Source organism: Dermacentor silvarum, chromosome 2 (assembly GCF_013339745.2).
Source record: "Dermacentor silvarum isolate Dsil-2018 chromosome 2, BIME_Dsil_1.4, whole genome shotgun sequence".
Classification (NCBI taxonomy): domain Eukaryota; kingdom Metazoa; phylum Arthropoda; class Arachnida; order Ixodida; family Ixodidae; genus Dermacentor; species Dermacentor silvarum.
The window spans coordinates 88,663,040-88,678,765 of NC_051155.1; the positions used below are offsets into that span (position 1 = coordinate 88,663,040).

At 44.9% G+C, this 15,726-nt stretch overlaps 1 protein-coding gene across 1 annotated transcript in view; it reads right to left on the reverse strand.

Annotated features, from left to right (window-relative positions):
- The window catches only part of LOC119441601 (arylsulfatase B-like), a 78,006-nt gene extending 65,244 nt beyond the window's left edge, over nt 1-12,762 (reverse strand). The window contains exon 1 of the mRNA XM_037706209.2: nt 12,654-12,762. Coding sequence (XP_037562137.1) covers nt 12,654-12,664 — 11 coding nt within the window. The 5' untranslated portion in view covers nt 12,665-12,762. The remainder of the gene's footprint in view (nt 1-12,653) is intronic.
- Between the last annotated feature and the right edge of the window lie 2,964 nt (nt 12,763-15,726).

Sequence of the window (15,726 nt, forward strand, 5' to 3'; positions counted from 1 at the left end):
AAGAGGCCATCACCGCGAACACATGCCGGGCTCTTGCGGACTCTTCAAGCAACGCACAACGCCTTCGTGGAGCGGCGCCGACGGTTGCATTGTCCGCAGGCAATCACTCCGCTTCTCCTTCCCGCTAAACCCGTCACCGACTAAACTGCCTCAAAGGAGACCGCAACCAGAAGGCATGCGCTAGTTTGCTTGAAAAAGATGGCGCTCACGCAGCGGGCAGCAACTCACTGCGGCTGCGACGATTATCATCCATCTTTTACAAGTATACTGCCAATGTTTAACATAAGTGCGTGTGGTAACGAACTGACAGAAAAGGGATGACGTTACTAAGAAATTATGTTCAAATGGCATAATTACGAAACGCCTGTATTTGTATCATAGCAACATATTGATATGCATGCGGACTCTTGCATAACATGAAAGTACGCTGAAACAAAACCGAGTTTCTACAGTGAACGTTTGTCACAGTGGTCCCAAATCATGCGCCAAGTTGGAGGCCGAAAAAATTCGCGCGAAATAGAGAAAAGTGACAGGACACGCTCGACATATGCGTGGCAGATTTTATCAGAATTTTTACATTCGTAGGTTCCACATTAGGAAGTAAAACAGCTTGACTTGGGAAGTTTATTCGTCATAAGTTTACAGGTCGAGTGCAGAGGTGGCATCATTATCTGACCTTATGTCACAGAAGTGACATAAGGTCAGACATAAGGTCTGGGACCAGCTAAACTTTAAAAAAATAAATTGAGGTGATTTACGTGCCAAAACCACCATCTGATCAGGAGGCACGCCGTAGTGGGGCGCTGAGTATTAATTTGGCCCACCTGGGGTTCTTTAACGTGGAACTAAATCTAAGTACACGGGTGTTTTCTGCCTTTCGCCTCTAGCGTGTCCTAACAAGAACATGAGTAGAATATTGTAGTAATCAGTGATGGGTATTGATTTGTCAAGTGGAGCTTGGCATCGTTCATCATGATTATATGTTGAACCCCCTAATACAGATGTGGTGTACAGTGTTCCAATTGCTAAGAGCGCCCACCTCGCGCTGTCGCTGCACATAATTCTACTGCACAGGAGTCCATGACCGTATGGTTAGCTTACGCTATGACTGTGCTGCGTGTGCCGCGCAGGCCTGTAACTTTTTTACTTTCATCATGTTGATAAATACTGGCTGAGATACCTGTCCGAACTGAATCAGGCAGAAACTATGAGGCACCTTTCCTGCATGAGGCACCTCATGAACCGCTCGCCGCCATTATCAAACATGACGTATGACAAACTGTTTCATTGGCCGCAAAACATACTAGAGACAATTCGCTACGCAAAGTCATGATGATTAGTCAGGCGAGACAGCTTTATTATTGCGATAGCAATTATATGGACACTTCAACCGGATTTCTGCCGTCGGCGTCGCCGTCGCCGTCGCCGTGAGGTTCCGTATAGATAAAATCTTCGCCGCGCGCCGTATGCCCCAGCGGAAGCGTGCGGGGACGCGCGCTATCACGGAGAGCGAACGCACTCAATCCCCCACGCGCAAGCAAGGAAGCGGAAAGCCAGCGCCGGAGGGAGCGGGGGGGGGGGGGGCACTTCTCTGCCAACAACCGCGCTCGTCGCTCGTCCGCACCGTCGCTTATCTCTCCCACGCGCAAGCAAGGAAGCGGGAAGCCAGCGCCGGAGGTAGCGGGGGGGGGGGGGGGGGGGCGCACTTCTACGCTGCCAACAACCGCGGTCGTCGTTCGTTCGACCGCACCGTCTCTTATCTCCACACGGCTCTGACCTTTATGCGCCCTCAGTTTCCGTTGAAGCGATAGACCGCACGTACCTGCGCGGGCGAAGGTACGTTGCGCTGCCAGCGTTTTGACAGTCGTTGGCTGCAGTCATTCAGTGTGATCTATTCATGTTTGTTTGTGCGCGCTCACACCGCGCTTGTTCATTCAGTTAGTAATAGTCGGGCCACATTTTCCAACGCACGCTACACATGCAATGCTGCCCAGATCGGCAGTGCAGCACTACAGGTGTGTCCCTTCGCACGCGCTGCCCACGGTAAGCGCTTCTCATCAACACCACCGTTTCACACGCGCCTTCTCGTGGTCATCGAGTCTCTCTTCATGTCGGTCTATTTACGCCGCAGCACACCTGCTTACTTAATCAGCTCATGTTTACTACAATTCATATTGCTACCAAGGCCGCTCACCTTACTTCGTACGACATTGCTGTGTTGCTATCGCATTCATTGCTTCGCCCTTAGGGCGAAACTGTGACACTTTTATTCAGTCGGTTTAGTTGACACGTGATATTGGGTTGCCTGCCGAAAGTGCATAAAGCTCAAATCAAACCTTGTGCGTCTACAACGTCTTTCTGATTAGCTTTTTCTGTAACTTCGCTAGCGCTAACGCGCTGACGCGACTGCAAGGATGAGCTACGCCACGTAATAAAGAAGCAAACATAAGTTGCTGCAAAAAACGCGGTGTGGTGCACAAATTTTTTACGATCCTGAACTGTAGAAACGTCGCCATCCCAACGTTTTCATACGACGCCACAAGGTGGCGTGACATGTCTACTTCCGGTCTGTTTCTGGGGACGATCTCCTGGAACCTAGCCTATAACAGCGTCTGAAATTGTTTTACGATTCCGAAGTTTAAGAACGCCGCCTTCCCGACGCGTCTGAAATTGTTGATCTATCTACATCCGTTGGCGGACGCGATATCCTGGAATAGCCTAGAACAGCTCAGCTGTAAAAAAAGTTGGACAGTTTCGCCCGAACGGTGAAGCGTTCACAGCGAGAGCAAGGTTTAGTGTTGCACTCGGACTCATCGGACGGTTTCATGATAAACTGAAGGTAGCACGAAATAAGAACCACAGAGGCGCAGAAAGGGCACCACAAGCGCTCGGACGGTGTTTCAGCTATACGCAGATGCAACATCTTGGTGTGACGCAGCGTGCAAAGAAAGTCTTTCTCTAAACAACACCTGGCAGCTACCAGGCGTCTCACAACGCTGGCGTGATGAGGAGCGCCGCCAGTGGCGCTGCAGGCGTAGCACCACAATAGTGCACGAGATGAGACCACCAGGAAATGATCGGCGTTTGTCAGCGCCCAGGGAAATATTACATAACGTTAGCTTGATGCTTGCTGCACATTCCACTGACCAGCGCAAGTATACACAGCAGTTCCACAGAAACGCTGGCGTCTGTTTAGAATGTCACAATGCCGCACGTTTCAAAGTGAGCGATCCTTTACTAAGGAGAAATACTTATATGTCTCATCGTTCAGCCAGCCTTCAAAGTCCTTGAGCGAAAACGCATCGACGAGAAGAAATGTACAAAAACTATCATCCCCAATGGCTCATACCACGTAAGCAAGCAAGATGAGTGCTAAAGCGAACTAAGTGGATGACTAAGCGAATTCAGTGCATGACTCCGGCGAGTTAAAGGCAATAGAATTACGATTGATGACAAAGCGAAATAGACTAATCGAATTAAGAGGATGAGCAAGTGAATTAAGAGGACTGACTCATCGAATTAGGAGGATAAGTACGCGAATTAAGAGGGAGGACAAAGCGAAGTAGACTAAGCGAATTAACAGAAGAGAAAGCGAATTAAATGGGATGACTAAGCGACTTAAGGGGTACGTGTACATCATGTATCCGTCTTTAATGCAGTCGGCACTTGGGCTTTCGCATTCAAGTCGTTTTAGGGTTACCATAAGAGGCCCTGTGATTTTTCTAGCTACTCCACCAAGGCGATTGAGCTTAGCACTTCCGGTGCGTTTCCTTCGCTCACGCATTTCGATGGGGGCGGAATGTGAAAACACACGTGTACTTAGATTTAGGTGCACGTTCAGAACCCCAGGTGGTCATTTAAGTGCACGTTAAAGAACCCCAGGTAGACTACCTGGGGTTTCTTAACGTGCACCTAAATCTAATTACACGGGTGTTTTTATTTATTTATTTATTTATTTATTTATTTATTTATTTATTTATTTATTTATTTATTTATTTATTATACCCTCAGGGTCAAAGACATTACAGAGGGGAGTGGTATAAAATACAGAAAAACAACAAAACTTTCACTACAAGAAGCATCATAAAGTTTCTAGTTATGCGATAATAGTTATGAAGAGGTAGAATACATGTTACAAAAAATACTACAAATACAAAGAAGCAGTCCACTATTTCTAATTATACAATAATTGCTATAAAAAGGCAAAATACAACGAATCCAAATGCGTGAGCGAAGGAAACGCACCGGAAGTGCTAAGCTCAATCGCCTCGGTGGCGGAAATTATTCTGGAGGCCCCCACTACAGTGTGCCTCATAATCAGAACGTGGTTTTGGCACGTAAAACCCCATACAGAATTTTTTTGCATCGTTTTCGGAGTCAAACACACCCCGCGTTTCTGAAGGCCCGCACTCTAACCCTCCGCACGCGGGCCGACCATGTACTGTCGTGCGGAAAAGCACGACAACGGCGGCGCCTTGATATCGTAGGAGAACGGCCACACGCGCCAGGTCACTGGGCGATTTAGTCAAGCAAACTACATGACTTGCACCGCAACCGATCAATCCAAAAGCGTCTGCAACGTGCTGTACTGGCCCCTGGTGCACCGAAGTTTTGCAGTGCACCGGCAGAAAATTTTTGCATCGGTGCCGTGAACCCCTCGAGAATAGAACATATATCATTGTGGCTACGTATAAACCATCGCATAATATTCCGAAATGCGGGCCTTCGTTGCTGCCATGGCTTGTTTGTAATGGCCTTTATACGTGTTTTCAAGGCGTTAAGCAGTTCAGTTCTTATTTGATTCGTCGCGGGTGCAATGGCTGGGCTGCTTAGAACCTAATGCAACAACTTAAACAAGATTGCAGCCATCGACCGTCGAAGAGAGAATTGAAACACTAGAGGCACGATATGTGGACCGGGTGCATCAGAAAACTTTAGACTGTCACTATAATGCACGGATTGCTTAATGCTTAGGATTGTAAGCATTATTGTATACACCACCTACCTGCAACTGCCACCCTCCATTCAATGGCATTCAACAGTCGCTAGAAGGAGTTCAGCAACAAGCCACGCCCAATAAATTTGTTTGGACTCGTTTTGAAGATGAGCATAACCATCCTGCAATCTCGAGTGACTTTATATGCGACGGTGCGCAACATTTACCACTGGCGGGAAAATTAAAGAATAGAAATTTTGCTGTAAGCACCTTTCGACCAACGCAATCCATACGCTGCATTTGTGCGTGTGTGTGTAGAAGGGGGAAGGGGGAAACATTTGCGAAGACTCAACGAGTATTTCACCTCGTGGATCCCGAAAACACTAACTAACAAAAAAACGGATGCTTCTACCCGTGCTGCTTCGCTGAAAGCAGCTTGCCACGGGGTATTTCGGGGATATACAATCCTAGTTTGAGAGCACCGCAGGATCCGAGAGCACCCCAGGATCCAGGAAGGCTCATAAACGTCATTTCAAGCTTCATATCACAAGTAGCCAACAAACATAGACACCAAGGACAACATAGGAGAAGTTACTTGTACTTACTAATTGAATTAAAGAAATGATAAATTAATGGGAATGAAAATGAATGAAAAAAGAACTGGGCGCAGGTGGGGAACGATCCCACGTCTTCGCATTACGCGTGCGATGCTCTTGTGAACTCGTACGATGCCCAAGTGAACTCGTGCTGAGCGGCGCAGTTGTTGGTGTTCTCGGCAAATTTATGCGACGACGATGAGCGCGAGCACGAGCCGATTGGTTACCGTGTCTACGACGACGACGACGAGAGGAGACGCCGACAGCCAGAATGCATAAGGTGCTTTGCACCTAAAAGGACGGAAACCAACGTTTTTGCGTCGATTATCGTCGACGGAACAAGACCACGAAGAAGAACGTATACCCCTCCAACGTATAGACGACGCATTTGATCGGCTCTCCAGAGCTTAATACTTCTCGTCGATGGCTCTCAAGACTGGCTACTGGAAAATAGAAGTCGACGAGAAAGAAAGCGAAAAGGCCGCTAGTGGCATTTTCCCCCCTCCCTCCCGCCATCCCCCCCCCTCCCCCACAGCCTTTTACATGACGGAAGACGGCGTGTTTCTAGTAAGCGTCTCTCTCCTGCGCGCGCCAGATTGAGCCACGAGCGTCGGCTCCCCTCCCGCACTTTCACTCGCCCATATAGCATACGGCGCACGACGACGATTTTATCGTCATTGGACTTTATACAGAAACTCACGGCGACGGCGAAGGCAGAAATGCGCCTAGAGTGTCCATATATTTGCTATCGCAATTAATATCGGCTATCCCCGTTGGCTCTATGATCCACAGCTCTCTTCCTGTCTCTTAACGCTATGCCTAACATTTTTCTTCCTATCCCTATTTGCGCGGCCCATAACTTGTCGAGCTTCTTTGTTAACCTTTATTGGTTGTTTTATTTGGGCATAACAGGTACAAGGTTGGTCCGCAAGGTAAGGCAAAAGGAGGGCTAGACTAGGCCTTGACCTCCTGACTAGGCCTTGACCAGACCTTCTTCCCCATATGTTAGCACCGGTAGAATGCAAGGTTTGTACACTGCAAGGTTTGTACAACGACAGTGGTAAGCTCCCAGTCAGGATTTGACAATGCCTACTCTTTCCCGCGGCGAAACAACCTGGCTGTGCCGCTTGTGGCTGGAAGTGCCGTTGACGAACGCTTACTCCTATCGTATGGGAATGGCCAAGAGCCCGATGAGTGACTCCTGTCATCATCATCATCATGGTCAGCCTATATTTAGGTCCACTGCAGGACGAAGGCCTCTCCCTGCGATCTCCAATTACCCCTGTCTTGCGCTAGCTGATTCCAACTTGCACCTGCGAACTTCCTAACATCATCACTCCATCTAGTTTTCTGCCATCCTCGACTGCGTTTCCCTTCTCTTGGCATTCATTCCGTAACTCTACGGGTCCACCGGTTATCCATCCTACGGATTACATGGCCTGCCCAGCTCCACTTTTTCCGCTTAATGTCAACTAGAATATCGGCTATCCCTGTTTGTTCCCTGATCCACGCCGCTCTCTTCCTGTCTCTGAACGTTAGGCCTAACATTTTTCGTTCCATCGCACTTTGCGCGGTCCTTAACTTGTTCTCGAGCTTCCTTGTTAACTTCCCATATGTCAGCAACGGGAGAATGCAATGATTGTACAATTTTATTTTCAACGACAGTGGTAATCTCCAAGTCAGGATTTGGTAATGCCTGCCGTATGCACTCCAACCCAATTTCATTCTTCTGTAAATTTCCTTCTCATGATCAGGGTCCTGTGTGAGTAATTGACCTAGATAAACGTACTCCTTTACAGACTCTAAAGGCTGACTGGCAATCCTGAATTCTTGTTTCCTTGCCCGACTATTGAACATTATCTTTGTCTTCTACATATTCATCTTCAACCCAATGCTTACACTTTCTCGATTAAGGTCCTCAATCATTTGTTATAATTCGTCTCCATTGTTGCTGAATATGACAATGTCATCTGCAAACCGACGGTTGCTGAGATATCGCCGTTGATTCTCACTCCTAAGCCTTCCCAGTCTAAGAGCTTGAATAATTCTTCTAACCATGCCGTGAATAGCATTGGAGACATTGTGTCTCCTTTTCTGACCACTTTCTTGACAGGTAACTTTCTACTTTTCTTGTGGAGAACCAAGCTTGCTGTGCAATCCTGGTAGATATTTGCCAATATATTCACGTATGCATCCTGTATTCCTTGGTTTCGTAATGCCCCTATGACTGCTGGTGTCTCTACTGAATCAAATGGTTTTTCATAATCTATGAAAGCCACTTAGAGAGGTTGATTGTAATCCGCAGATTACTCTATTACCTGGTTGATGACGTGGATATCATCCACCGTAGAATATCCCTTCCTGAAGCCAGCCTGTTCTCTTGGTTGGCTGAAGTCAACTGTTGCCCTGATTAAATCTCAAATTACCTTGGTGAATGTTTTATAAAATACTGAGAGCAAACTAATGAGTCTATAATTCTTCAATTCTTTAACGTCTGCCTTCTTATAGGTGAGTATAATGTTGGTGTTCTTCCAGCTTTCTGGTACAATTGAGGTCGTGAGGCATTGCGTATAAAGGGTCACAAGCTTTTGAAGTGTGTAATCTTCTCCATCCTTGAATAAATCGACTGTTATTCCATCTTCTCCAGCGGCTTTTCCCCTGGTAATCTCTTTCAAGGCTCTTCTAACTTCATCGCTAGTTATAGAAGGAGCCTCTGTATCCTGTTCATCACTACTACGAATGAAAGTAGCTTGGCTACTCTGGGCGCTGCACAGATCAGTATATAATTCTTCCGCTGCTTTTACTATGTCATCGAAATTGCTAATGATATTACCCTGCTTATATTTCAGTGCATACCTTTTTGCCTCGACCTATGCAAAGTTTTCTTTTCACTAATTTTATGCTGCGTCCATATTTTACTCCTTCCTGAATCTTTTGCTCGTTATACTTTCAGATATCTCTTACTTTCTTCTTGTTGATCAGTTTCGACAGCTCAGCGAATTCTATCTGACCTCTCGAGTTTGACACTTTCATGTTTTGCCGTTTCTTTATTAGGTCCTTCGTTTCTTGGGAGAGCTTACCTATTGGTTGCCTTGGTGCCTTACCTTCCACTTCAATTGCTGCTTCTGAGATCAACCTAGTTATGGTTTAATTCATTACCTCTATGTTATCTTTATCTTCCTGTTCTAAAACTGCATATTTGTTTGCGAGCACCAGCATGAATTGGTCTTTTTTACCCTTACTGAGTCTAGGTTGGCCTGTTTCTTCATGACTAAATTTATTCTTTCTCACTTCAAATTGAGAGAAATCCTAGACCTCACTAACGTATTGTCACTGCACTTTACCCTGCCTAACACTTCTACATCCTCCACAATGCTGGGTTCGGCAGAGAGTATGAAATCTATTTCATTCCTTGATTTTTCATTAGTGCTTTTGCAGGTACACTTCCTGTTGCTGTGCTTCCTGCAGACGGTATGCGGAGCCTATTCCTTTCCGCGAATTCTACCAACATCTCTTCTCTAGTGTTCCTAGAATCGATGCCGTAGTTACCAATTACTTGCTCACCAGCCTGCTTTTACCCCACTTTTGCATTGAAGTCACCCATGGCTACAGTATACTGAGTTTTAACCTTTCTGATTGCTAATTCAACATCTTCATGAAACTCTTATATTTCTTTATCCTCCTGACTGGAGGTTGGGGCGTAGGCTTGTACAACCTTCATTCTATACCTCCTATTTAGCTTTATTACGACGACTGCTACCCTCTCAATAATGCTGTAGAATTCATCAATGTTGCCCGATATGTCCTTATGAACTCCGAATTCTCTTTAATCTGGAAGACCTCTGTAGCAGAGGACGTGGCCGTTAGTCAGCACTGTATAAGCCTCAGTGGTTCTTCTCACCTCAATAAAGCCAATAATAACCCAGGCAATACCTGATAATTCTTCAAATAGCCCTGCTAAGATAGCCTCACTCGATCGGGTGCAGGTGTTCAACGTTGCCAGGTTCAGTTTCCATTGGCGGCCTGTCCGGACCCAGAGATTCTTAGCACCCTCTGCCGCGTAGCAGATCTGACCGCCGCCTTGGTCATATGCTCCGCAGCCGCTGGGCACTGAGGGCCATGGGTAAATTGTAGAAGTCATTTGGGAGGTAGCCGCCCAATACTGCATCAGGGTGGCCAATTCCTGTTCTGGTGAGGGAGTGACTTCGCTGAAGCTTAGTGGGCCTTCCTAATTTGGTTACACCTTGACTAGTATAGCCCCACTAGCTCTCGTCGATATTTTTAACGGTGTCAGGCGCCACTCCATGCCTGAAAATGTGGTGTACTGGAGGAGGATTCCGACTTACGACCTTCCAGCTTACTATACTGAAAAAAAAACCAACAGACCATTACACGTCTAGGTATACACCATAACCCTCCAACTTAACTGCAGGATGATCCTAAATAAATGGTCATTGAAATATCACATGCGGCACAAACACCATAAACTTGTCTGTTCGTACTCTACATCCGTTATTAACGCACACATTCATGCGCAAATTACGCGTTCAACTGCTGTAGGCGTGAGCAAATCACCGAGCAGCTATTAAGGTGAAAGCCTTAAATACCTCATCAGATGGTCCCAAAACGTGGTGTACGGTGCAGAAACTCATGTGAGCTTACCTCGCGCAGAGACGCGCTCCCACTGCTCGCGTGTTCGTCGTCTTCTTCCACAGCTGGCTCCGATGCCGCTCATCAGTTAATAAGGATAATCAAGTCAATTAAGGTAGACTTCATTCAGGCACTCGAATCCGCGACCATTGGTGTTAAGGCGACGGTAATTAAGACACATTTGATTATTATAGTGTTAATTAGGGCCCTCGAACCCACGACATTTGGTAGGAATCGCACGCTGTGTAGCTACAATGCTTAAATGCTGATCGCGTAAACGTCGACATTCTTCGTTAGATGGGTTCTGCGGGAATTTTTTAGCAGTCCGCGTTTAGCTAATATTTGCCTTTGAATGTTTATTCAAATTCAAATGCTGTTACACGCATTTCTTTTGTTACAAAGTAAATTCAATACAGAAGGAGGCCTCAAAGTAAAAACTGTCTGGGGGACTATCTGTTAAAACATGCATAAAATATAACACGATTAACATCACAACTAAGGTTTAAAGCATCAGAAATATACACATCAGGTAGTTCAATGATACAAGAAAGTGAGCAATAAATATATTGTTTGTGGATTAGGCGTATGAGTAGAATAAATTCACAGTAATTAGTAATGTAATAGTTATAACAAAGCATGAGTACATCAGGACAGAGCGACTAATTATTTAGGATGATTTTACATGAACACTAATTTGCTAGTAACAATAAAGCAGAGTAACACAATTATTACTATTTAAATCAGGTAACGTAACTTGTCAGCATGAACTGCTTTAGAAGCCGTCGAAAATAATATTGCGATGGGGAGGATTTAATGTTCGATGGCACAGAATTCCAAAGTGAAATGGCTGAGAAGATGAGCAGCCATTTTACCATAGTTTGTGTTTAGTTTTGGTCGTAACATATTGTTGTCTTCTGAAAAGCGCCTGTTATTTGTATTGTACAGTGGCGTTCTAGTAAGTACTTAAGTCGGAATATCATCATTACGGCAACAAAACAATAAGAGACCAAGCTAAAGTTTAAGTATGCAAGTTAAAGGTAAAATCTAATGACTTCGGTACATACGAACTACGAGTGATTATGCGAACTACCCCGTTATGCAGGTGGATGAGCGATGACAGGTGTGTGTGGTACGTGTTGCTCCATGATGAAACACAGTACGTGAGGCGACTGCTAGTGAAAGCGTAGTAAAGCGATTTTAAAATATCGGGGTTTTACGTGCCAAACCCACGATCGGATTATGGGCATGCCGTAGTGGGGGATTCCGGAACAATTTGGGCCACCAGGCGTTCTTTAACGTGCTTAAGTACACGGGTGTTTTCGCATTTCCCCCATTGAAATGCAGGCCGCCGTCACCGGGATTCGATCCCGCGACCTCGTGCTCAGCAGCCCAATACCTTAGCCACTGAGCAACCACGGCGGGTCGTAACGCGATTGTAGAATATATTGCTGGAAGCAGTGCCTTATTCGAATGAGTACACGGATGCTAAATCGATCTCCTTAGTAGCAGACTTTACGTGTGTATTGATTTGAGTTAAGCGTCTAGTGCGACGCCTAGGGATGTAGTAGAATTTGATAGGGGAATGACGCACTTATCAACGCATAATTCATAAGTTATCGTGGGCGTTTTTCGAGACGAATGCAACAACATAAAGCTTCTTTTAATTGCGTTAATTTTTAGCAAGTTTTTCTCACACCATGAGTTAACATTCGCTATTCAAGTGTTTAAGTTCCTTAGCAAACAGTGAATATCTTTTTCACTGTGAAATATGGTTGTGTCGTCGGCATAGGTGATGGAATCAGGATAATTAAGGGATGATGGGAAGACATTCATTTGAATAAGCAGCAAGAGAGGACCCAGAATTGATTCTTGGTGATCGTCCTGGTTAGTTGTCATAGTGGAAGATAAAACAATCCAATAGCTAACACCTTGAGGTCTGTCAGTAACATGGCTTCGCAAAAGAACTAAAATAGGACCGCAGACTCCAATGTATTCAAGTTTATCAGACAGAATGGCGTGATTAATAGTGCCAAATGCTTTCAGTAGATCAATGAATACAGCCCCGACTCACAGCCCATTATCAATAAACTGTTTCACGCTATGAGACGGTAACATTTATCAGCGCTAATTCTGTTTATAAGCTAGTGCGAAAACCAAATTACTTCGGTGTCAAAAAGTTAAATTTTGTTAGGCAGTTCATAAGGCAGTTTACAGTTATCTTCTCGCTTAATTTACTAAAAAGTGGCCCGTGGTTATTGGGCGATAGTTAAACGCAGAATTCCGTTCTCCTTATTCAAATACGGGTGTTACTTTGGCCTGCTTGAGACTCGTTCGAAAAACATTCCTGGCACCGCAACATTCATATGGGGACGGATTACGAGTGAAGCTGTTTAGGCTTCATACATGGGCTGCATACATTATGAAATTACACTTATTCACACGCCAACACAAGCGCCGCCGTGGTCACGCACCTCCCAAGCATCTTCCGCAACCGCTGCTGAAGCCGCGCCGGCACCTCCGACGCGCGTTACGTTATAAACACAGAAATGCAGGCCATGTGCACAGGCACCTTCGCCGCGCTCTTTCCCCCTATTCCCTCTACCCACGAACGCGCGTGACGTTATAACCACACATGGAGGAATTTCTCCTAGCGCCCTACTCTCTCCGGGCGCTAGGAGAAAAGTGTGAAGGAAATCACGTGGTATTTTTTCGGTGTAGCGGCCTTGTTGCCCTGGCTATGGTTATGGTTATGGCTTTGTTGTGGTTGTGTATGGGTTGTGTGCGCTCACACCTGTTGCTCCGAAGGTTTCTGGCAAAGGCGTCGCGTTGGCAGGTATGCGTTACTCTCTGTGTTTTGTTCCGCTGTTTTATCTGGACCATTCTCTCCCGGATGCTGCTGTGGCCAGGTGGGACGGAATGAACTAAAGCGCGTGAAATCAACGCGCGTACAGTGCTGTACGCAATGTACCGCGCCACGGCAATGGCCACGGACGAACGAATATCTGCGGGGCATTTTGCCCTCTTCGACGGAATCGTGCTAGCATATCATGGGAGACCGAACGCGCTGTTTCAGAATGTGTACAAAAGGCGGCTTTACGGCCAGTGACAGTCGTGCAGTATTCCCGCTTTTGACACTGGATGATGCATTTGCGGCACGTAGAACATTATTCAAGAATGCATAATCTTTGCTTGAGAACTTTCTGTTCAGCAACAACTTGCTTTTGTGCATATCAAAACATGTTGCTCAACTGTTGCTTGTTTCTCGCAGTACTCGCGACAGCACGAACTCGTTTGAGCAGAGCGCGTGCGAGCGTCATACGCACCTGCACAGGTGCACACAGGGGTGCGCGTCAGTACACGTGCCGGTAGAGTTTTCCGCATAATATGCGCTTCATTTTGCTTAACTCGACATCGTAATTTCCACGAGCTCCATTCCTGCATACCCACCTGTACTGTTTCATGACCTAGATTGCTACGTCCACCTTTACAGCAGCGCTGAAAGCGCTGCATTCCCGCAACGGCTAACCATAGAGGGAAGAACACAGGTGAAATTATACTTTTTGAAACTAAATAAAACGAGTACTGTGCAAAACCATTTGAAAGGCATTCATGACATGTACAAGTGGAAGTAAAATTGCAAAGTATACAAGGAGCATGAAATGCACAATTCACGCAAGCCAGTTTCCATAATAAGTTTATTAAGCAGTTACTCCAAATTGCATCTCTAATACGATTTGAGTGTAGAGAAAAACATTATTTTAATTCAGTTATACAAGAAATATTTCCCAGGTACTTATAACTAAATACCACGGATAGGGGATGATCATTGATGTAATGAGTAAAGGGTTCTTCTGGGTAATGGTCATTGAGAGTTCTTTCTCTTTAGCATGTGCTAAAAAGTGTTTAATGGAGCCCGTTTTAGGGCAAAACAACTTCCTGGCACAGGATTGAAACATCAGCGAATAGCCACATCTCCATGGTCATGGTGTGGTCAGTGTCATTGACAAATCGCAGATCAAAAAGAGGCAAGCGCAGAACACTTCAGAATACTCAACTGTATTGGAAGAGCGCACGAATTTTTCGCATCACAAGTAAAATACATATTGATGTTTACGAAAGCAGTATGGTTTATCGAAACGCTTAAGTAATTTCTCAGTATTAGCTTCGGTAGATATAAAAACAATTTGTTATTTATTATACCCTCAGTGCTTTCACATTGCATATGGGAGAGGTTTGAGGCACTTGTGATCACGAACAACACGAACACTAGACAGAAATGCGATATACGAATAATTTTGCAATCAACAAGAACCTTGCAATATTTATGCACGAAGAATAGTGAATGCAGGACTAATTCAAGCACTAAATAACAATCAGTGCATATATATTGCAGCATAAGCAAAGTCAAAACTTCATAACAATATGAGTGGAAAACGAGAAAACCACGTGGAAAGTTTCACAAACACGTTCAATACAAAAACATCTCTTGCGTTACATTGTCTGAAAAAATAAAAATGGTGTCATTACTTTCCGCAGCAAATAAAATGTTGCAACAAAATTTTATTGCTATTATATTGAGTCAGTTTCGTGAACTATTTGTCGAACCTGACTGCTGTGGAAACTCTGAGTTCTCTTTTCCGACATAATGGAGGCGTACATTCAAGCAACATTCTGCTACACTTCTTAAAAGATGGACATAATGATTTCCAGTGGAGAATTATCGAACATGTGCGAGTGTAGCTCTGCAAAGAGCTCTCTTTGCTGGAGTGATTCAAGCGCTTGGTGTACTAGGTCCTGCATGAGTGTTTTGGATGATAACTTTTTCATATGCACAGCCCACCGAAGAAGAGATTCAGATTTTTAGGAAAACTGCAATTACACTCTGATTGGTAGTCAAGCCCTCCTTTGCTCTTTTGGTGTATAAATGCAGTGTCTGCTACTCCAGGTATGCTAAACAATGTCACAGTACACTTCTCGCACATCAACTTTTTGGTCAGCTTGTGCGCCACGTAGCCAGCGATGTAGGTCACAACACGACTCTCCAAATCACTGATTTTTTCTAATGATGCAGAGTAATTATATTTACTAGGTACACGTATCTGCTAAACTTACTCCTCAGTCAAAAGCTGCTTCTTGTATGTGCTTGCAGTCAGCACATCGGTTAGTGAACGTCTCATTAATGAACTGCATGACAATATTGTAATACTGTCCAGGACTAGACAATTTCATGAGACAACACCAGAAACTTCATTTAGGACTATCACTTTTTTAAATGCTGCATGAAAGTGTTGTGATGTGGGGTTGTTATTGTGACCGCCATGCGCTTTAATTAAACCAAAAAATAATTCGAAATGGTTTTGGAAAATCTTGTGCACTGGGAAGTACTCTAGTGCTTTCTTTTCAACAACAAGGAAATTATACAGGTCTATGAGAGTGTCAATGCATATAATAAACCCCAAGAAACGAGCCTTCCGCGCTGTTTCTATTAAATTTGTTGTATTTACAGGTGTTTTAAAAGGGAAAGGTACTGTACTGCAGTATTAA